This window comes from Arabidopsis thaliana, chromosome 5 (genome assembly GCF_000001735.4).
Source record: "Arabidopsis thaliana chromosome 5, partial sequence".
Classification (NCBI taxonomy): Eukaryota; Viridiplantae; Streptophyta; class Magnoliopsida; order Brassicales; family Brassicaceae; genus Arabidopsis; species Arabidopsis thaliana.
The window spans coordinates 17556833-17579475 of record NC_003076.8 but is presented as its reverse complement, the minus strand read 5'-3'; the positions used below and the strand labels follow the sequence as shown (position 1 = coordinate 17579475).

At 34.6% G+C, this 22643-nt stretch overlaps 4 protein-coding genes and 1 non-coding gene across 11 annotated transcripts; 2 read left to right on the top strand and 3 right to left on the bottom strand.

Moving 5' to 3' along the window:
* Positions 1–4424: 4424 nt before the first annotated feature.
* Positions 4425–10329, top strand: AT5G43745 (ion channel POLLUX-like protein, putative (DUF1012)). Its single transcript, NM_123741.3, has 23 exons — positions 4425–4613; positions 4973–5028; positions 5096–5184; positions 5357–5610; positions 6032–6103; positions 6358–6430; positions 6553–6651; positions 6730–6884; positions 6972–7076; positions 7221–7307; positions 7643–7727; positions 7817–7964; positions 8063–8139; positions 8239–8484; positions 8576–8689; positions 8750–8842; positions 8920–9046; positions 9133–9209; positions 9286–9333; positions 9418–9487; positions 9573–9646; positions 9745–9855; positions 9940–10329. The coding sequence occupies exons 1-23, from the start codon at positions 4522–4524 to the stop codon at positions 10039–10041; spliced, it is 2454 nt and encodes an 817-aa protein (NP_568628.1). The 5' UTR covers positions 4425–4521; the 3' UTR covers positions 10042–10329.
* Positions 10328–14779, bottom strand: AT5G43740 (Disease resistance protein (CC-NBS-LRR class) family). 2 transcript variants are annotated; one of them, NM_123740.5, is made up of 2 exons: positions 14676–14779; positions 10328–13503 (listed from the first exon to the last, which is right to left on the bottom strand). In NM_123740.5, exon 2 carries the CDS (start codon positions 13464–13466, stop codon positions 10878–10880), a length of 2589 nt encoding a protein of 862 aa, NP_199187.1. In that variant the 5' UTR covers positions 13467–13503; positions 14676–14779; the 3' UTR covers positions 10328–10877. The 2 variants fall into 2 exon arrangements, with proteins under 2 accessions (NP_199187.1, NP_851126.1); NM_180795.3 differs by having other exon boundaries at positions 10674–13476; positions 14676–14738.
* A 262-nt stretch (positions 14780–15041) lies between these two features.
* On the bottom strand, positions 15042–19297 carry AT5G43730 (Disease resistance protein (CC-NBS-LRR class) family; the record flags this gene model as incomplete). 5 transcript variants are annotated; one of them, NM_001344504.1, is made up of 3 exons in its annotated part: positions 15042–15380; positions 15515–15609; positions 15951–19209. In NM_001344504.1, one exon carries the CDS (start codon positions 19207–19209, stop codon positions 16663–16665), a length of 2547 nt encoding a protein of 848 aa, NP_001331021.1. In that variant the 3' UTR covers positions 15042–15380; positions 15515–15609; positions 15951–16662. The 5 variants fall into 5 exon arrangements, with proteins under 5 accessions (NP_001331021.1, NP_001331022.1, NP_001331020.1 ...); NM_001344501.1 differs by having other exon boundaries at positions 15099–15383; positions 16547–19297; NM_001344503.1 differs by having other exon boundaries at positions 15042–15609.
* Positions 15253–19935, bottom strand: AT5G43725. 2 transcript variants are annotated; one of them, NR_144286.1, is made up of 2 exons: positions 19704–19931; positions 15253–15609 (listed from the first exon to the last, which is right to left on the bottom strand). It is a non-coding gene; the product is annotated as an other RNA (non-coding RNA). The 2 variants fall into 2 exon arrangements; NR_144285.1 differs by lacking the exon at positions 15253–15609 and adding an exon at positions 19414–19590 and having other exon boundaries at positions 19704–19935.
* Positions 19936–20063: 128 nt separating this feature from the next.
* Positions 20064–22388, top strand: AT5G43720 (rRNA-processing EFG1-like protein (DUF2361)). Its single transcript, NM_123738.3, has 8 exons — positions 20064–20390; positions 20608–20737; positions 20825–20952; positions 21052–21190; positions 21308–21422; positions 21512–21575; positions 21668–21925; positions 22043–22388. The coding sequence occupies exons 1-8, from the start codon at positions 20238–20240 to the stop codon at positions 22043–22045; spliced, it is 990 nt and encodes a 329-aa protein (NP_568627.1). The 5' UTR covers positions 20064–20237; the 3' UTR covers positions 22046–22388.
* The last annotated feature ends 255 nt before the right edge of the window (positions 22389–22643 follow it).

Genomic DNA, 22643 nt, shown 5'->3' with positions numbered 1-22643 from the left:
GAAATTAGATCCATATTATTTACAATTTTTATGGTTAGATTCATTTGTAACTCGAAATATCAATTTCTAATTTTCATGTATAAAGCTATTTATAAGATGTTAATATTTGTTCACTATCAAAAATACATATAACAACAATATATGATATTTTGATACAATTATGTGTAACCATGTTACTTGTGTGGTTTAAAATTTATCTTACTCGATTATAAATAAATCAATTCTTTGTTTTATGTACTTCAACAACATTGTGATAAGCTCATGATTAAAGTTTTGATTGACTTCAACTGAACAAGATCTGAAGAGTATTCGTATGAAAAAGGGGTATGAAGAAAATAAAAAGATAGCAAAAACTAAATGTCATTTAAGTCAACACTTTTAGATCTTCTGTCATTGCATATATCAATATTAGAAAAATGATCGTGTTTTGCATGATTTGAAAATTGTCTAACTTGATTATAAATAAACTATTTTTGGTTTATGTATTCCCTGATATAATACTCCAACAACATTGTTATAGGCTCATGATTAAATATATAGAATTAATATAAATTGAACAAGATTTCAAGAGTATTCATATGAAAAAATAAAAAGAAAGCAAAAATGAAAGTATCATTTAAGTCAATACTTTTAGATCTTCTGTCATTGCATATATCCATATAAGAGAAATGATCGCGTATTAAATTATTTGGTAGGTCTTATAGAGTAGTGATTATTGCTATAAAAAAAATTTAGTCATTATAGAGTAGTGATTATTGCTAAAAAAATATAAATAAAAAGAATATAATGAAAGTAGTGCTTAATTTATTAACATATTTTTTTGTTTTTTATTTTTATTTTAAAAAAATCAATCAAGAGTAGGATTGATGATACATTTAATTTGTTTATTTAATTTTATTAATTTTTAGTTTTAAAAATATCGAATGACACATGTCATTTTCTTGTGTGATAATGTGTCATTCATATGGAGAGAGTTGGTCAACTTTCATATATATGATTTTAAACATAGATAAACCCTCTTACTATAATATTCTCTTATTCATCCTATTTTAATTAGTCAATCAAAACATTTCATACTATATTTTAAAATAAATAAAAATTAACATGAAAAAGGAACAAATTAAAGAAACAAAATGTGTATACTTTTAATTAAAGAAAATTAAATATCGGTTTGTGTTTATAACTAAGAGTTTGATTTTAGATTTTACAATTAAACAACATTATATGTCGTTTTGGGTTTATAAAAAACATTTAAGGTTTAGATTTTACAATAAAAATAAATTATATGTTGGTTTGGGTTTATAAAAATGAGGTTTAAGGTTTAGATTTTATAGTTAAACAAAATTATATCTCGGTTTGGTATTATAGAAGAGTATTTAGAGTTTAAATTTTACAGTTAAACAAAATTATCTGTCGGTTTGGATTTATAAAATGGAGGTTTAGGGTTTTGATTTTATAATTAAACAAAATTATAAGTCGGTTTGGATTTATAAAAGAATGGTTAGACTTTAATTTTTTACAATTAAAGAAAATTCTATGTCAGTTTGGATTTATAAAAGAATGGTTAAGATTTAAATTTACAATGAATTCAATTTAGTGGTTTTAATGAATTAAGCTTTTTATATATTTAGGGAGATTAATTGTTTTAATTTGTTTAAATATATTATATGGTAATTTTTGATTGGCTAATTAAGAGGGGGTGAATGAGAGAGGTTCACTCCTAAATGTGAACCCAAGAATTATTTTAAAATAATAGACCACTACCACTAAAGACAATTCTTGGGTTCACCCATAGGGGTAAATCTCTCTTATTTAACCAATCAAAATACAACAAATATGACATGTTATACTGTATTTAAAAATAAAATTTGGCGAAAAAATTTCAGTTTCTAATTACATGTTTTCATTAGCTGATAGGTAATTTGGTCTTTCAATAAAAAAATATTTTTTAAAAAGGCCAACATAAAACAGTATTGTTGGAAATGTGATATAGAAAATAGTATTTTTGCAAATCCTCCATTATTAATCACCAATTTTGTGCCTCAATAGATATCTTAAAATGAGTTTGAGTGCAAAAATAATACAAATAGCCCATTTTGATCCGCATTTTCAGGACCCAGTTTAACATCACCAATATTATTGGTAAGGCAAAATGATTAATGTTATTATATGCAACATCACAATTAAAATATAAAACATAAAACACTCAACAAAATAGTTGACAGCATTTATTTTGTGCAACAAATAATTGACAACAAAATGCAAATATATGTGTTTATAAAACTCGGAATGGATAAAAGGTTTAGCTATGACCTTTTAGTGAACATATGAGCTGCACAGGTTTCTATATGATCATTACAAAAAATGTATATAATACGTTAAGTCAAAGACTTAAAACTTATGTATAAAATGTGTAAAGAAGACATGAAAATCAAGTTCAGAAATATTGTAATCTTTTCACACAAGAGCAACCAAAACAATTCAACCATAAAAGTGAAAGATTATGCCCTCCACATGTGAGTCCATTTCAACATTAAGATAGTCACATGCCAAAAACAATGGCTAAGAAAAAACAAAACAAATATGGGTTCTTACAAAAGGACGAAATAATCAAAATGGCCTAGAAATATTACTATATTATTCTATTTCTTAGTTACAATTTTTATTCTTTTTGGTCAAGCTAATATTTTATCCACAAAGAAGTCTAACTAGTTGATTCTGAAATGTACAAATTGTTAAAATCAAAATTATGTGATAATATAGAATAATATAAATTCAAAACAAGTATCACATTTTTTTTCCAGAAAAATACAACAAACTTTTAGGAAAATCATTACAAAGGTCTAAACACCTTCCAAAATCATGTTACACTTAAAAAACTGGTATTTTTGTAAGACACAAAAAATATTCGTATGTCTGTATACATTTCATACATATTTACTTTTGTGTAAGATCATATAGTTCCTAGCTTTTCAATGGTCAAATTAGTATGCAAAATCCACATTCTTTATGTCTTTGTCTCTCTGTGGTAATGTGCACGATCAAAACTCGTTTTTCGTTTGGTAATATGTAATTATGTAAGTAAAATAATTTACTATTTTTTGTTCTTTTCATTTCAACCACTATTCTCAGTTTTTTTTTTTTTTTTGTTTCTGATATTTATTTAAAGTTTTAAACTATATAGGTTGTCTTATTAACAACACATTGAAAATGATATTTCGGGAGCCAATTACGTCCGAGTTCCATCTTGTGGATGAGGTTTTAACGATAGAAACAAAATTAAAATACTTGTTTAATTAGTATTCGTTATATTATATCTCTTCCAAAATGTATATAAAAACGAGAGAAGTGAGTGGAAGAAGAAAAAATACAAAAAAAGTAAGTAAAAGAGAGTGACGTAACAAAAATTGGAAAGCGTGATAGAATTGGCAATGATAACCAAAAAAATTGAGGTTTCCATTGAGATTCACATTGTGGTGTACCCACGTGCTTTGTGTTCCACTTCTTCTTCCTCTTCGATCTCATCTCATAACTCATAAGTCATACCTAATTTAAACACCAACAAAATAATATTGAAGTCGAATAGTATATATTAAAATTTTGTTAGTTAGTTACTATGTTGGTTTCAATTTTATGCAGCACGTTCTCTAAGGATTGTTATTATTCGAGTTGTGAATAAGATACTTTGTGTGGTTTTCCATAAATAAATTAAATTATACGAGTGTGTTTGAGTCAATGTTAAAGGCTTTCTCGCAGTCCATCTTTGATAATTAAAGTGGTGACCAAAAGTAACAATTGAAAAACAATGACTTGACTTAGCAAAAAGATTGTAAAATAGTACTACTCACCCATGTATACGAAAATCCAAATGTTTGTAGGATTTTGCATTTGCTCGTAAAAAAGACATGTTTATATGGTCTAGGGCTGTGCCCAAAATCTTCTAATCATAAGAAAAAAAATTAGACGCAATTTTTTGATGATCAGAAAAATAAAGTCATTAACAAGTAAAATCTCTATATTTTAAGTCTAGTTTCTTGTATATATATTTGATATGACAAAAAAAAAAGTATATATATTTGATAACTATTTCATATTATACGTGAATTGGATATTTGTGCTGTCTAACTAAGTGAGCAACTTAATGATCCAGAGTGACATATAAAGGTTTGTTTGCATTAGTACTGCTTTTGTGTGACCAAATTAGGAATCTCTACTTCATTTTTTTTTTTCTACATCTTTGGATGTATAAGGCCCGATCTATAGTCAGTATCTATTACGCAGAATAATGCGATTTAGTAGAATCGAACTCCGGTAAAAATTAGGAGTCAAATGAACTTAACTACTTAACTAAAGGCAATATGGTCCAAAACATTGAAGTCATTAACAACAAAAATTGATAATTGACTCTAATTAAAATACACATTTCTTTCCCTCGAAAAGGAAAAAGGTGCAAAATGTAAAGATCAGCCTCATATATATATTTAAGCGGAGAAACAAAGAGAGAGCGAGGAGAAGAGATAAATGATGGTGGCTGTTCAGTTGTTTACTTGGAAGCCATTGGTTCTACTACCTTCACAATCTTCAAGACTAGATCGATTCGCGTCTTTTAACAGGTTTTTCTTATAATTTAAAATTTCTGATAAAAGTTGCTTGCTTTCATGGTGGGTGTGACTTATCCATCAGTTGATGATAATGAAATTTGTGATTGTCGAAGATTTTGGGTTTTGGTTTCTGTTTTCCGATGAAGCTGATTCATGTTTGTATTAGTGTATAAAATGCAGCAGAGTGTTTAATGGGTTTTGATTAGAAATGACAATGGTTCTAATGGAAGCTCTGAATCTGTGTTTTGGGTTTATGTTCGAACTGAATTTGGGACTACAATAAGCTAAAATGATTCAATCAACGCTCATTTAGTCGGATTGGGTATCTAATGCTTACAAGTTGTGAATCTCTGAAAGTTTCATTTTTGCAGGAGCTTGAGTTTAAAGTCTCTGCCTTTAGGTGGGATTGGGTCTTTTAGATGCCCAGGTGAGGTTTGCTACTGTAAAGATGCAATCTTTAGGGTCTCATTGTTAATGTTTTTCCTATACTACAGGGACCTTCAAAGTCAAATCTCAGAGGACAGGAGACACTGAGCCGTCTTCTAGTGTCAACCTGAATGATTTCAGTTCCATATTGCATAAGGTTAAGCTAAGCCATGTCCAGTGTCATGTCTTTATCTTTCTGTCTTTGAAGGATGAGTCTTAGCTCATTGTGTCTATTGGTGTATTTGATGTCTTTCATTGTGGTTGCTTCTTGTTTAGTTATGGAGATGTTATATTCCGTATGCTTATGATATAATCTTCTTATTCTGCAGAGTCTTCCGTATAAAGTGGTGATAGGATGCATCCCACTGTATGCGGTGTTCAGGATAGCGCAAAAGATATGTCAAGAGCTTCCTCGCCTCGTTCAGAACTCAGTGGGGGCTGGCTTGCCTTTTGCTTGTGCATCGAACTCTCTACCTACTCCTCTCAAGTTGGATGTCTCATTTCCTTCTTTTCAAGATATCAGATGGGGTCTTGCAAGGTTTCTTTACCTGTTCAATATTCAGCTTGAGAAGAACATTGGCACGTATGTCCTAAACCAAATATTCCTTATCGTGATGCTAACTGTCAGTCTTCTATTTCCGTGAGATAGTTGTGTGTACAAATGTTACTAGTTACAGAAGCTAACTGTTGGATGTTGGTCTTGGATGGTTAATAAGGAAAGTGTCAGGATTGTTGGGATAATTCATTAAATTTAAAGTGATAAAACATGTATAGTGTAGATTCCTGACTTAAATATTTCGTCTTCCACTAGTGAGTAAATGGGTTTGAGGTTGAGGATCTCCTAAGTAAGAGTTTGCTTCACCTTCACATATGTATATTAGATTCATGCTGAGTTTAATTGTTAGTGTTACTGTCCTTGAGATTAGCATTGTTCATATGTAGTACATTCTATTTTTCTTTGTGACTATGACATCCGTTCTGATCACTTGTCGTGGCTATTTTAGGTTCCTTGTGGCGCTCATGATAGCATGTGTATCGTTTGTTATCATTGGGGGACTCCTATTTTTCAAATTCAGGTAAGACAGCTTTATTTAACTTAGTTTATCAATTTAAAGTCTTCTCAAGATCGTTTTAGTGTGTTTATATGATCTGTTTTTCTGAAACTCTATAAATGGATGATAAAACACAATTCTTGGTTTTGGTCTGATGAAGAAGTGTCGAAAAGCAAAAACAAATCTGGCACATGTATATTATGTATTATATGAAGACCCTTGTAAATGGACTTACCTCTAGGACTTATGAGTACTGCTATTCCCTTCTTGTTGTGAAGGAAAGACCTACCCTTAGAAGACTGCCTCTGGGAAGCCTGGGCATGCCTCATTTCCTCTTCTACTCATCTTAAGGTCTTGATTTGCTTCTTTACCAGTCAACGATATTATTCCAGATCAATTGCCACTTACAGGCCTCATGATATTTTTATGGAGTTCTTGCAACTAAATGCAGATATGTTTACTGAAAACTGCAGCAAAAGACACGCATTGAAAGAGTCATTGGATTTGTCCTAGCCATTTGGGGAATATTGTTTTACTCTCGGCTATTAAGCACAATGACAGAACAATTTCGGGTAAGTTCTTGAGATAAACACTACTGGTGAAAAATGAATGTTAATTGGTACAAGTTCCTGATCGCTTTGTCTGGGCAGTATAATATGACAAAACTGAGGGAAGGGGCACAGATGCAAGTCCTAGAAGCTGATCATATCATCATTTGTGGAATAAACAGTCATCTACCTTTCATACTAAAGCAACTGAACAGTTATCATGAGCATGCTGTCCGCTTAGGTACCGCCACAGCTAGGTATTTTGGTCTCTCTATATATCTTAAAATTTATTTCTCCGCTTATCTTGACTTAGATAATTACTTTTCCTTGTTACATGCTTTCAGGAAGCAAAGACTTCTGCTCATGTCCGATACTCCAAGGAAACAGATGGACAAGCTAGCTGAGGCGTACTCCAAAGATTTTAATCATATTGACATCCTTACAAAGAGGTAAAGTAGTTGACAACTTGACATGCTAGCTATTAAGCGAAAGTGAACCTGAAATGCTGCTTAGGTTCATGCCATATTAATTAATGATCATCTTGGTTTTGCATATATAGTTTCAGTTCTGATATAATGTCCCTACCAGTGCAGTTGTAGTCTTAACCTGACGAAATCATTTGAGAGGGCTGCCGCCTCTATGGCGCGTGCCATTATTATACTACCAACGAAAGGTGATCGGTAAGAATATTTTCAAGTCTCTGAAAGTATCTGTATTTTGAGGAAGAAGATTATGAAAACTGAGAAGTTCCGTATAGATATTGGAGTAGTAGATTCTGTTAGTGTTGTAGCTCTTTCATGTTAACTGTTTCCTGGTAGTAAGATGCATATGGATGCGTTTTAGATAACTCCTTGATAACTTCTAATTACGCTTAGTTTACTTTGGTTCTCAGTGAGTACAAAGAAAAAAAAAATCTGTTCTGAAACCTGTCAGAAAACTGGAATGCTAGTGGTAAAAGATATGGAATCTCAATACTTTGTAAAAGAGGAATCAATTAAGTTAAACATTGTTTCAGGTATGAAGTTGATACAGACGCATTTCTTTCTGTATTGGCCCTTCAACCTATACAAAAGATGGAATCGATCCCAACCATAGTAGAGGTAAAATAGGTAACTCAAGATTGTGCAGTAATGGTTCTCTGTTTATAATGCTGACCCTTTTCCTTTCTTGTTTGTGGAAATGAATGCAGGTATCAAGTCCTAATACGTACGATCTTCTCAAGTCCATTTCGGGATTGAAAGTGGAGCCGGTTGAAAATGTTACGTCCAAATTGTTTGTCCAATGCTCACGTCAAAAAGACCTTATAAAGATCTACAGGCACCTACTAAATTACTCAAGTACGGTGTGCTTTCAGCTTACTTTACTGTTATCTGTATAGAATTTTTAGTTCATGTTTGTAGTCAAGACTAATTAATACCAAGTCTACTTGTTGCAGAAAATGTATTTAATCTTTGCAGCTTCCCCAATCTAGTTGGGACAAAGTATAGACAACTAAGACTGGGGTTCCAGGAGGTAGGATTGACTATCTTGTGAGCATTGTTTTTTCGTTCTTCGAATCAGTACCTTTTGATCTTTGCTACTAATTCCATTTTCTACATGTATTCCTGTCAGGTTGTGGTCTGTGGCCTTTTACGAGATGGGAAAGTAAATTTCCACCCAAATGATAACGAAGAGCTCATGGAAACCGACAAACTATTGTTTATCGCACCTCTCAATTGGAAAAAGAAGCAACTATTATATACAGACATGAAACTTGAGAACATTACAGTACCGACTGATACTCGGAAGCAAGTGTTTGAGAAAAAAAGATCACGGCTATCGAAGATTATAATGCGTCCTCGTAAGTCCTTATCAAAGGTCTGACTCCCAACTGCCCCCTACAATACTTTTGAAACTGCGCCTTTGAAACTTTTGAGACCTCTGATTTTCATTTCTATGGTTTACACAGGGATCAGATTCCGTCAAAGGACCCACAGAATCTATACTTTTACTTGGTTGGCGTGGAGACGTTGTGCAAATGATTGAGGAGTTTGATAACTATCTTGGTCCAGGCAGTTCAATGGTATGATCTCTCTCCGCTTGGCTCTGACTTAATGAGTTACTAATAGTTTTCCGTACACAGGAAATATTATCGGATGTATCGTTAGAGGACAGAAGAAGGGTGGGTGATAGTATAGGTTCAGTTAAAATCAAGAACATCCAAGTTTCACATAAGGTAAATGTCATTTTCAGTGGCATGAACAAGAAGAGGTTCGAAGTCATTGTGTATTGATGTTTCCCAATCTTCTGCAGGTTGGGAATCCTCTGAATTATGATACATTAAAGCAAACTATAATGCGTATGAAAAGTAAATATAGAAAAGGCAAAAATATTCCTTTGACCATCCTTGTCATATCGGATCGTGACTGGCTTCTAGGAGGTAAGCATTCGTGATCGCAACTAGTTCTTCTTGACTCTGTCTTTTGCAATAATGGTAACACTAACAAATAATTTGATGTCACTTAGATCCATCTAGAGCAGACAAACAATCCGCTTACTCTCTTCTCCTCGCTGAAAGCATCTGCAACAAGCTTGGAGTAAAAGTAATCTTTTAGCTTTTCATCGAATCCTAACAACATTGCATAGGTAAAATTCATCTTACTTTTGTTGTTTCTTTAGGTGCATAATCTAGCCTCTGAAATCGTCGACTCAAAACTCGGCAAGCAGGTATTACAAGGCATCTTGATTTTATCTTTTTCCTCTTGGCTTCTTTATGGTTAAGTTGCTGAAACATTATACAAAACCATACAGATAACAGGACTCAAGCCGTCCCTAACTTTCATAGCAGCAGAGGAAGTTATGAGTCTCGTAACAGCACAAGGTTACATTATATCTATATTCGATTTTGTTTCTTGTTTATCTACCCACAATTCAGACAATAGTAATACCCTTTTCTTTATAACCAGTTGCTGAAAACAGCGAACTGAACGAGGTGTGGAAGGACATTCTAGACGCAGATGGTGATGAGATATACGTAAAGGTTAGAAAAGAAACCTTCAAATGGTTTTTGCCAGTATCTTTCACAAAATTCAAAATAATTGTGGTCTGAGAATCTCGAGTTTGCTTTGAAACACACAGGACGTTGAACTGTACATGAAAGAGGGGGAGAACCCTTCATTCACTGAGCTCTCAGAGCGAGCTTGGCTAAGGAGAGAAGTCGCCATAGGCTACATTAAAGGCGGTAAAAAGGTTAGTGTTTTATTCTTTTGCAACAAACATTAACGTCTTCCTCTTCACTAGCGCTTGATAACTAGGTTTTTTCTGTGGTTGCAGATGATCAATCCGGTTCCAAAGAATGAACCTCTCTCCCTCGAAATGGATGACTCATTGATTGTTATATCAGAGCTTGAAGGAGACCAACCAATCACACTATGAATATATATACAATCTCATATACCACATATGTTATAGTTTCTTACACACCAAGCGACATTGGGCAATGAGACTGACTCACAAATGCAAACATCAAATAAGTCGTTGAATTTGTACAAAGAAACAAATCCTTTGACCCCAAATAAAAATAAGTCTTTGTAATGATTTTAGTTCTTTTTCCCTCTCTTAAAGCCTACATCTACATGTCTCCAACTCTAGATTATTTTTTTATTCATCATCAGTAATGTTTTGTAAAACATTCCAGAGTTTTGGAAAAGAGCATTTTTTTTCAAAAAAAGTATTGGATATTGCCATAGTTCCGAACTGAATTGCTTGTGGTGGGGGCTACATGGAGTCACTTAGAAATCAATGAACGTTCTAACTTCTAAGAACAATCTTGTATTTTATTATTTCACCGTCTCCCATGGATGTAAAACTAGCTCGATCCAGAAACATCAACGCCATCTAAAACTAGCTCGTTACTTAGGAGACAACACAGAACATATAAATACAAACCAAATTAAGAACTACGAGGATGTAGTTACACAAAGTGGGAGCAGAGCAAGCATGAGAGATATATAGAGGCCACTTCTGTAATGGCTTTATTCCAAACTTTACATGAGATAGACCATTAATTTTCGTAGAAACAGCTTTCTCCCATTCTTAATCTCCACTGATAAGGTCCCAATCAAAGCATGAAAGAAAAAAACACAAGAACAAAAATTCTTCAGGCAAATTTCTCTGCCTTTTTTTTTTTGGCTTTTTCATTTATAATATATTAGGAAACAAAATTGGAACTACACGTTCCTACACACAAGGAAGCAAATGCATACATAGACTTAAAAGAAAAAAAAACGTGAAGGACTCTTTTCAGGAAGCAGAGGCACGAAAATATCTTCAGGTAGCTTTGGACAATCGTTGATATATGATTTTCTAAGGTTAGGGAGAGTCCGATAATTCCAGCAAATTTCCGTGAGGTCCGCCATTTGACGTAGCGCAAGGTCTTCCAGGTTCCCAAATGGAACAACAATATCTCGATGCAGTTTGGTAATATTCATTCCTTTCTCCTTATTTATTATTTCTTCTATTTGTGGTGACCAGCACACTTCTAGTTTCTTTAGATTTTGAGCATATAACAGCCATGACAAATCCCTTTGCCCTTCCAACTGGTTTATATAAACAGTGGAGAGTTGCTTGAAGCCTGGAGAACCTGTAGATGGAAGAATCTCCGTTGGTGAAAGCTCCCTTCTTTCTTTGCTTTCCCAATCTATCCTTATCTCGGATATGTTGCACATCAGAATTGCAAGTTGTTGAAGACCTCCCAGAGCTATCGTGCTTAATATTACACGAGGTGTTGACATATCTTCTAGACATAAACTTCGAATACTACTCGCCAATCTGTCATCTCCTTGTATCCTTTCCAAAATCGTGACATCCTTTACGTTTGCTGTTAAAATCTTCAAGTGCTCCAAGTCTTGTAATTCCTTCATTAATATGTCATCAACATAAACACAGGAATAAAAGAATTTCAACACTTGCAGATTTGGTAAGGTTGCTGCTATCCCAACAAGACTCCCATGTACACCAGTGAACTCCAGATTCAAGTAGATTAGTTTCCTCAACTTCTTCAGACCAACTGGTAGCGATTTTATCCCTGTGAGTGATATATTGAGATATTGCAGGGAACCTAGGTTAGAAATTTCTTCCGGCAATTTAATAAGATCGAGGTTTGCAGAAAGATCCAAGACCACAAGTTTTGGCATAAACCGAAAGAATCTATTTGAAATTTTCACCAACAACCTGTTATCTAGGATTAAAAGGGTTGAAAGGTTGGGGCATTTGGAACGACAAGATATCTTCTTAATCTGAGTACAAGTAAAAGACATCGTTCTCACAATCTCCCAATTGATGTCATTCGGTATCATACGTACATGAGCACCAGATTTCACACAGATTGTTTCTTGTTGTTTTCCGAAGTCAGAATTTATCCAAAGAGCCATCTCACGTATCACATCATGCATTTTAACGTTGTCTGTGAGTTCACATTCAATCAACAAATGTGCACGAACTAACAAGCCAATTATATCATAACCATGGTTGGTACCTCCATCTTCATATCTGTTTGGATTTATAAATCCTTCGCATATCCAGTATTCTATCCACTTCTCCTTCGGTATTTCAGAATCTTCAGGAAACAGAGAACAATATAGGAAGCACAATTTGATTTCACCATTCTTCAAGCTATCATAACTGAACTTCAAAATGGGAAGAATTCTTTCTTCCATACCTGGAAACTCGTGGCCAGCCGAATTCAGAACATTAATCGCATGAGACCATTCTTGTATAGTTTCTTTACATGACATGGCTTTGCCAATGACATTGAGTGCAAGTGGCAAGCCATGGCATTTTGCAGCAACTATTCTTGCAAGTGCGGGAATATCTTGATGGCTCCTTAATATGATATCTCCAACAGTAAGTCGAAACAATTCCCACGCTTCATCTGGGGACAAACAAGCAACTTTTATCTGCTTGTCAGCTTTCATGTGCTTGCAAACTTCCGTTGAACGAGTGGTGAAAACAATCTTCGATCCATTTTCTCGAGTTGGAGGTGGAACTCCTATCTTAGTCATATCTACTTCACTCCAGAGATCATCCAACAACAACACAAATTTCTTTCTCTCAAGGTTATTGTATATGAGAGAGGCTTTCTTACTTTCTGTTTCTCTTTCCCATTCCTTGTCAGAACGTAATCTTCCCAGAATCTGATCTTGAATGCCCTCGAACTGAAAGTCTTTAGATACCACAACCCATATCACTACATCAAATTCACTCTCCAGTTCAACAAATTTGTTGTTGAGACTTTCTAAGAGGGTGGTTTTTCCTACTCCCCCCATACCATAAAGTCCCAAGGTTCCTATTTCATCGTTCATCAGGCTGCTCCACGCCATTTCCACCAGTTTATCCAAACCAACTGTGGTTTGGATAAGCTTCTTCTCCACCTTATGTATAATTTCCTGCGCGACCATTCTAAAATCTTTTTTAGATAGAAGTTCTTTAACTTCTTCCAACATCTTCGATACCTTTTCACCATAATTGTAGCTTGATATGCAATCCTCAGAGCAATATCCCAACAAACACAATCTTCCGGTTTCGATTGACATAGCCTCAAGCAGATCCTTGAATTCGGATTCAACAATTTGTACCCTGGAAAGCCATCCATTGACTTGAGCAAGTCGTTGCAAACCTTTATCTTCTTCTATGGAAACTCTTCCTAACAGGTCATCTCGTCCATTCTTAAGTTCTTCCATAGTTTTCTGCAGAGCATCGAGATTTGACTCCATCATGTGAATGTAGTTTCTATCGCTTAGAAAGCAGCCACATGCAGCAGTGAAGATTTGATTCCAGGGTATTACAAGCCAGCCCAGCATTTTGCACAAACTTTAAGAAAGAAACCCCCCGGGATTACTGCCAAGTAATGCAAGAAAGAAGGCGATGAATGGGGGAGAGAAAGTGGAATACAACTAGTGAGGCTATTTAATTCCATTCTCTCTAACAATTAAAGCTATAACGCAAGGTTTAACATATAACAATGTTAACTACATAATTTGGTGACCACAAATTTGACTGCTCCAAATATTTTGGAGATATCTTAAGCTTATAGTAACTCAATGACAAGTAGCTCTCAACGGTGGGAAAATGGGTAAAAAAATCCTCCGTTTTTCCAAAAACATGTAAAAAACCCTCACCTTTTTTAAAATGGTAAAATAACCCCTATCATTATTAAACCAAATAAATACAAAATAAATTCCAAATAAACTATTATATTAAGACATAAATAAAACAACTTAGTTTGTAATTTATCTTTTCCAAATTTGAGTTTACAATTTTTTTTCTTTCAGAATTTAGTTTTTTTTTTGTGATATAAAAAATAAATTTCATTGTCATTAGAAATTGTTATGTAAAACATAGCCCATTTTATTTTATTTTTTGTTCAAATTTGTTCAAACTTTAGAAGTTTTGGATTTAAAATGAATCAAATTTATTAACACCAATTTGTTCTAAACTTGTGTGACAAAAATTTTGTTCTAAACTTGTGTGACCAAACCAAAAAAAAAGTTATTAATAAAATTTTTATACTTAGTTATTATAAAATGAGTTTGGTTTTAGGTTAATGAATTTCTTGAACTTAAACAAATAAATCTTGTTTCAAATAAATGTATATGTAAACTGATATACATATATATATATATATATATATCATACATAGCATAATATAATTACTTTTATCCAAAATTTAATCAAACTTATGTTCGAAACAAAATAAGTAAAATTTGAATAGATTTGGGATATGTTATCTTCAATATGAAACCAATTTTCTGAGCTAAATTTAAATTGTTTACACCAAATATTTTACTGGTAACGAAACCATTTTACTATATCTCAACTAGATTTGAAACTATTTTGCTATATTTTACAAGTATTTGCATACATAATACTCAATGAAATAGTGAAGATTTTCAATTGTATGAGCAAAAAGTACCAATACAGAATTGGAATACAGAATTGGGATATGCAAGATGAAGAATTGGAAACATAAACATAGAACAAAACTTAAACAAGGAAGGGAACTAACTTACCACTGACATAGAGTTTCGTCTTCGTCCCGAAATGTTTGTTCTTCTAATATCACTGCAACCAATAATTGTTTATATGAGATTTACGATTTTATTTAAAGTAGTGGTAGCTTCAAGAAAAGTCAGAACTCTGATATCCACAAACTAAAATCTTCTCTTTTTGTTTTTTTTTGGTTTTATTTTTCGGGCTGTAAATTTTGGTTTTAAATATCTTGTAAAAGTGTTTTATTTTAATTGAAACTGATTGTTTGGTGTAAAAGCAGAGCAACCAGGATCATCATTATTATAGATACGACAATAACCAATTCATATATACAAAACCACAGCTAGTTATATGTTATATCATAACAAATCAAGCTTATTAAGTCAGGTGGAGAAACTTAGTTCAGTAGTAAATCAATAACACAATTTCTTTATGTACTACTACAACTTCAGCACAGAATATCTCGGTATTAATCTAACAAGGAAAGACAAAAAAAAACTGTTCATAACCATTGATGCTCTACTTGTTTATCACATTCTATATGGCTTTCATCACTAAGATTACTGATATCAGAGAAACCAAAATATAGAAACTGAGTTCAAAACAAATGATTAGAATAATTGAAACTTCTTTTTGTTACGAACATATATCATGAACTGAACTCAGTCTTGGAGATGAAAATGAAAAACTCCATCCTTCCTTATGCATTGCCTCTTCGAAGCCTTCTTCTTATTCAAGACAAATAAATTATAACCGGAACATGTTAAAGGTCCAATGATAACAATCTGAAACATCATCTTCTTTACAAGAATCACAACCATAGTCACGACAAATGGAAGATAAGTAGAAAGAACCTAACCTGCTTCTTTCCCTGTTTCGAAAGTCCCAGCTGAGTGAGCACATCCTTGAGCTCTTTTATCCGAAAATATGAAAGTTTCTCCCAGACCAAAGCCACTAAAAGCAACCACATGAACCACAAATCCAAAACCATTATGAGATAAAGCATCGTTGTTAACTCCCAGAAATACAATCTAGTTCATGAGAACAACTAAAAAATGCAAAGCTTTTTGAAACATCCACTCTATATATACCAATCAATACATTCATAACAAGTTCACAACACACGAACGTAAACTCCAATAATTAGTCTCCATATACAGCAGCCGATCTAAAGTAACATCAAAACCAAACAAAACCATTGATGGAAGCCACACTAGAACCAAACACCAACACAGTCCTATAGCAAACAAATATCCTGGAGAAAAGGAGACGAGAGAGAGAGAGAAGCACTATACCCGACTAGGAAACGAAGCGATCTGCCTCCTCACAGCCACCAGCAACCGAAACCCTTATCCGATCTCAGCATAATCAATGAACGTTCTAACTTCTAAGAACAATATAGTATTTTATATTTTCACCATGTCCCATGGATCTAAACCTAGCTTAATTCAGAAACATCAACGCCATCTATGCCCTCCTTATAAAACTCTAGCTCGTTACTTCGGAGACAACACAGAACATGACAAAAACAAACCAACAAATCTTTGAATTCACACTGTGGAGAGGAGAACGTTTAAACTTTGAGAAATGTAACTGGATAACAAGAGGTCATTGAAACAAAAGCAGTACATATACATAAAAAACCAAATTAAGAACTGAGAGGATGCAGTGCAGTTACACAAAGTGGGAGCAAAGCAAGCAGGAGAGAGATAAAGAGACCTTGTTCTGTAATGGCTTTATTTCCAACCTGTTCATGGGAGAGACCATCCATTTGCGTAGAAGCATCTTTCTCCCATTCTTAAGCCCCAATGATAAGGTCCCACTCAAAGCATGAATTAAAAAACACAAGAACAAAAATAGTTCAGGCAAATTTCTCTGCCTTTTTTTTTTTGGCTTTTTCATTTATATAGGAAACAAATGCATACTTTTCAGGAAGCACATGAAACAAAGGAACAATTGGTACTCTAATCGATTTCTTCATTCGGTTTAGCATTTGACCACTTGTCATCACCCTTTCAGCTTGGGAAAATTAGCTATATCTTCAAGTAGCTTTGGACAATAATTGACATAGGATTCTCTAAGGTTAGGAAGAGTCTGATAATTCCAGCAGATTTCTGTAAGCTCAGCCAATTGATATAGATGAAGGGATTCCAGCTTCCCAAAGGGAACAACAATATCTCGATGCACTTTGGTAATACTCATTCCTTTCTGCTTATTTATTATTTCTTCTATTGTTGGTGAATATTGCACTTGTATATCCTTCAGATTTTGAGCAAATAACAGCCATGACAAATCCCTTGGCCCTACCAAACCGATTACAGTAATACTGGCGAGTTGCTTGAAGCCTGGAGAACTTGTAGATCGATGATCCCTTCTTTCTTTGCTTAACCAATCTATCTCTATCTCAGATATGTTGCAGCTCACAATTCCAAGTTGTTGAAGACCTCCCAGAGCTACCGAGTTTAATATTACACGAGGTGCTGACATGTTTCTTAGACATAAACCTCGAATACTACTCGCCAATCGGTCAACTCCTTGTACCCTTTCCAAAATCATGGCATCCTCTATGGTTGCTGTTAAAATCTTCAAGTGCTTCAAGCGCTGTAGTTCCTCCATAATTATGTCATCAACACAAAAAAGAGAATAAAATAATTTCAACACTTGCAGATTTGGTAAAGTTGTTGCTATTCCAACAAGACTCTCAAGTACATTAGTGAACTCCAGATTCAAGTAGATTAGTTTCCTCAACTTCTTCAGACCAACTGGTAGCGATTTTATCCCTGTGAGTGATAAATTGAGATATTGCAGGGAGCCTAGGTTAGAAATTTCTTCCGGCAATTCAATAAGACTCCAGTTTGTAGAAAGATCCAAGACCACAAGTTTTGGCATAAACAGAAAGAATCCAACTGAAATATCCACCAACTTGTTATATGGGAGTAATAGGGTTGAAAGGTTGGGGCAGTTGGGACTGCAAGCTATCTTCTCAACCTGAGTACTAATTAAAGACATCTGTCTCACAATCTCCCAACTGATGTCATTTGGTATCAGACGTACATGAGCACCAGATTTCACACAAATTGTTTCTTGCTGATTTCCGAAGTCAGAATTTATCCAAAGAGCCATCTCACGTATCACATCATGCATTTTAACTTTGTCTGTGAGTTCACATTCAATCAACAAATGTGCACGAACTAACAAGCCAATTATATCATAACCTTGGTTAGTACCTCCATCTTCATATCTGTTCGGATTTATATATCCTTCGCAAATCCAATATTCTATCAACTTATCCTTCTCTATTTCAAAATCTTCAGGAAACAGAGAACAATATAGGAAGCACAATTTGATTTCACCATTCTTTAAGCTATCATAACTGAACTTCAAAATGGGAAGAATTCTTTCTTCCATACCTGGAAACTTGTGGCCAGGCGAATTCAGAACATTAATCGCATGACGCCATTCTTGTACAGTCTCTTTACATACCATGGCTTTGCCAATGACATTGAGTGCAAGTGGCAAGCCATGGCATTTTGCAGCAACTATTCTTGCAAGTGCGGGAATATCTTGATGGCTCCTTAATATGATATCTCCAACAGTGAGTCGAAACAATTCCCACGCTTCATCTGGTGACAAACAGTCAACTTTTATCTGCTTGTCAGCTTTCATGTGCTTGCAAACTTCCTTTGAACGTGTGGTGAAAACTATCTTCGATCCATTTTCTCGACTTGGAGGTGGAACTCCTATCTTAATTAGATCTACTTCGCTCCAGAGATCATCCAACAACAACACAAATTTCTTTCTCTTAAGGTTATTGTTTATGAGAGAGGCTTTCTTACTTTCTGTTTCTCTTTCCCATTCCTTGTCAGGACGTAATCTCCCCAGAATCTGATCTTGAATGCCCTCCAACTGAAAGTCTTTAGATACCACAACCCATATCACTACATCAAATTCACTCTCCAGTTCAACAAATTTGTTGTTGAGACTTTCTAAGAGGGTGGTTTTTCCTATTCCCCCCATACCATAAAGACCCAAGGTTCTTATTTCATCGTCTATGAGGCTTTCCCATGCTATTCCAACCATTGTATCCAAACCAACTGTGGTTTGTATATGCTTCTTCTCTGCCTTAGGTATGATTTTCTGCGCCACCACTTCAAAATTCTTTTTAGATAGAAGTTCTTTAACTTCTTCCAAATTCTTCATTACCTTTCCACCATAATTGTAGCTTGATATGCAATCCTCAGAACAATATCCAAATAGACACAATCTTCCAGTTTCGATTGACATAGCCTCAAGCAGATCCTTGAATTCGGATTCAACAATTTGTACCCTTGAAAGCCATCCGTTGACTAGAGCAAGCCGTTGCAAACCTTTATCTTCTTCTATGGAAACTCTTGCTAACAGATCATCTCGCCCATTCTTAAGTTCTTCCATAGTTTTCTGCAGAGCATCGAGATTTGACTCCATCAAGTGAATGTAGTTGCTATCGCTTAAAAAGCAGCCACATGCAGCAGTGAAGATTTTATTCCAGGGTAATAGTGAAAGCCAGTCCACCATTTTGCACAAACTTTAAGAAAGAAACCCCCGAGATTACTGCCAAGGCGATGCAAGAAACAACACGATCGAAGAGGGTGAATGGGGGGAGAGAAAGAGGTATACAACCGTACTGTATCAAGAAATTAAAAGTCAAGACAACAATTTCTATTAGTTTATTGAGAGTGGCAGCTTCCAAGAAACTGCAATCGTCACCAATAATTGTTTAAATGAGATCAACCAGTTTATTAAATGTAGTGATAGTCAATAAAAGTCAGAAGTTTGATATCCACAAAGTGAAATATACTACTAAGCGATAAAATAAGAAGAGCAAAATTCTCTCTTTCGAAATCTTCTCTTCCTTCCGGTAGTCTAATTACACGTAACAAATTCAGGACATAGAGGCTAGAGCACACACAAAGTAACACACATGGCAGACATTAGTCAAATGCGACATTCAGAACACATAAAACTGTCTACAGATATTCTCACCAAGTACAAGTAGGAACCAAGCGTACCTGCAGACATCAGAAGAAAATGTCGCATTTTGAAGAAAAAAGTCTGTTTAAACTTAGATGTCACTGCACTAGTGCCTAACTGCTGCATCACACTAGACGGAGAGGGATGAGGATGGATTCCAAAGGTAAGTAAACAGATTCCTACTTCTCCGGCGATGCAGTAAACGGATTCGAAAGGCATGTAGCAGAGTGCAGCAATCCGGAGATCTTCGTTCGCTCGATTTTGATATACAAATTCTGATAAATCTAAAAATCGAGCAATCAAACACGAAATCGATTTCTGACGAAACGATTAAGCGACCTAGGGCAAAACTGGAATTTCCATAAACTAATATCACATTCCGACATACCGGTTAACCCAGAAAATAATCCGGTTCAACCTAGTTGTTTATCTCCCTAATACGCAGCGTTTCGACGTCCGATTGAAGAGTAACTAACGCCGAACAAAGAAGAAAAAACACAACCCCTAATTTTGGTCTCTCAACTCTTCCTCCTTCTTCAACTTCTAAAAAGCTTTAGCAAACTCCTTCAGCCATGGCGCACGGAGGCTATGCCAAGAGAAGGGATTCGGAACCAAAACAGACGGCGGGAAGCAGTCGGAGGTCGAAAGTATTGCGTGTAGAGAAGAAACCTAAGACTGTCTCCATCAAGAATCAGATGCGTTCTGTTGAACGCTTTCTTCGTAAAGTCAGTTCCTTTTCTCTGTAAATTAGTGTTTTTTGGTAGAATTTGTGTTTAAGTTCCGGTCTTTCTGGTGACTCAGTTAGCTTGTCTAGTGTAGAGCTTAAGGTTGATAATGTCATTTCTAGGTTGTGTTTTTGTAGAGAATTTGATAATCTATGGTCTATTAGAAGCAAACCCCATATGAGAATATTGAATGTTGATGTATTTGATACTTTTATAGGATTTGCCTCCTGAAGTAAGAGAGTCTCTAGTAGAGAAGTTGGAAGATTTGAAGAAGCAGCAAGACGCTCATGCCCGTCTTGCTGTTGAACGTAAAATATTCTTTAGGAACAGAAAGATTAAGTTCTTTGGTAAGAAGAGCTTTTACCTTGCATTTAGTCAGGAATTAATTAGAAATGGTGCCTGAAAGTTTAGAGACTTTTTTTTTTCTTGAATAGAGCGGAGAAAGATCGAAAGAAGCATTAGACGTCTTGAGAAGTTACAACGTACTTCATCTGCTCATGTGGGAGATGTAGATATAGCTGAGCAACTCAGTAAACTCAAAGAAGATCTTGAATATGTTCGGGTAAATTCACTTCTTTTTATCCTTCTCTGCTTGTTAGTTATATGATTTAGAATGAGCTAAGTTGAGAATGTCTGTTGGTCCTATATATAACTATTGTAGTTCTTCCCGAAAAATGAGAAATATGTATCACTTTTTACTGGAGCTGAGGATTCAGAAGTAATTGAGAAGAGAGGTAAAATGCGGCAGCAGATCAAAGCCAATATTATTGTTGCTGCTGCTAGTGGGAAGGAGTTAGAAGGTAAACACATGTGCTATATATAGATGCTTATTTGTTTCCCTTTTTTCCCTGGAACTATTAAGTATCGTAGGTCGTAGCTAATAAAGGATGATTTATGCTATTGTTGTGGACAAACAGAGACGGGGAGTGAAGATGATGGTCTTCTGGACCTTAGTGATGATGATTTCTTTGATAAAGGGAGTTCAAGCGATGAAGCAGACGCAGATGATGAATTGACTGATAAAAGCGCAAAGTAGGTGAAATGTGGAATACTTTCTTTTAGACGTCAATACTTTTAATTGAAGCTTTCTGATACAGAGAATTTCTGACTATATTTCTTAGGGAGGCTGCTTCTAGTGCTTCTGGTAGAGCAACTTCTGGCATGTCTAGTGATGAACGGAATCAGGTATGATGAATGGTGATGCCACTTGTTACCAGAGACATGGTTTATATGACAAATTCCTATTTACATGTTTGAATGTTTCAAAATATATGTAGAAGCAAAACTCTGATAGAGCTTTAATGCCACCACCACAAGCAAGGTTTGAATCAAATTCTAGGAAGAATTTATATGTACAGAGGAATGAGATGCCATCATCCTCGAGAAACAACACTTCAAACAGAAGAAGTGAGTCTTCATATAATGCAAGGGCTTCTGCGGCGAATTCATATAGCAGTCAGAGTAGCAACTTGAGCTCCAATTCTGATGCTCATAAACCCAAAAGGAAGAGAAGGCCTAAGAAGAAGAAGCAACAGGTCGGTTTACTTACCTACGAGTTAATTTGTAGGAAACAAATCTTTGAATAGCATCTCATCAAATATCTTGCGAGCTGTGACCATAGTGTTTGATTCTTCTCTTTGCTGTTTTTGCAGTGATCGGATACTCGGCTTCTCCAAACACTACACACTCTTCATCAGTTCCAATTACTCTACTGGGATCTAATGCAGATATATGAAATTTATATAGATTTTTGTTGTGGTCATGGAATTCAGAGAGATATGTGTTTGTTGTTTTTAGCTTTTGAAATGAAACTCTAAAGTTTTTGGGTATAAACTCCCATTTGAGTCTTTCATGGAGCTTTTTTACCAGCACAATTGACCATTGATAATTTTTTTCCCTTGAATCAGTTTTTTCAGTTAAGATACTTGTCTTTTTTAGATTGTCCGAATTAAATAGTTTTTGAGGAAAACAAATAAGTGAAGAAATGATAATTTTTGCACCCAAAAAAGCAAAGAATGAAAACTTTATTCTAAATAAAAAATTTACAATTAGTTTTTAGAAATGAGAAGAAATGTTTGACTGCAAAAAATAAATTAAGTTGTTAGCAAGTTTTGGTTTTGCCAATCAACGTTTTTAATACAATGTACATAAACAATTTCATTCTTTCTAATGCAACTATTTTTTAACCAAAATTTTCTGAGAGAATGAAATTGTTTAGCGTTCTTGCGGTAAAACAATAAATTTAGAGAACTG

Coding starts and splice junctions, on each gene's coding strand:
- AT5G43745 (NM_123741.3), top strand. CDS start 4,522: ATGATGGTGGCTGTTCAGTTGTTTACTTGGAAGCCATTGGTTCTACTA. Junction 5,611..6,031: donor CTTGAGAAGAACATTGGCAC/GTATGTCCTAAA, acceptor TGGCTATTTTAG/GTTCCTTGTGGCGCTCATGA. Junction 8,690..8,749: donor TTGGTCCAGGCAGTTCAATG/GTATGATCTCTC, acceptor TTCCGTACACAG/GAAATATTATCGGATGTATC.
- AT5G43740 (NM_123740.5), bottom strand. CDS start 13,466: ATGCTGGGCTGGCTTGTAATACCCTGGAATCAAATCTTCACTGCTGCA.
- AT5G43720 (NM_123738.3), top strand. CDS start 20,238: ATGGCGCACGGAGGCTATGCCAAGAGAAGGGATTCGGAACCAAAACAG. Junction 21,423..21,511: donor TTGACTGATAAAAGCGCAAA/GTAGGTGAAATG, acceptor TATATTTCTTAG/GGAGGCTGCTTCTAGTGCTT. Junction 21,576..21,667: donor CTAGTGATGAACGGAATCAG/GTATGATGAATG, acceptor AAATATATGTAG/AAGCAAAACTCTGATAGAGC.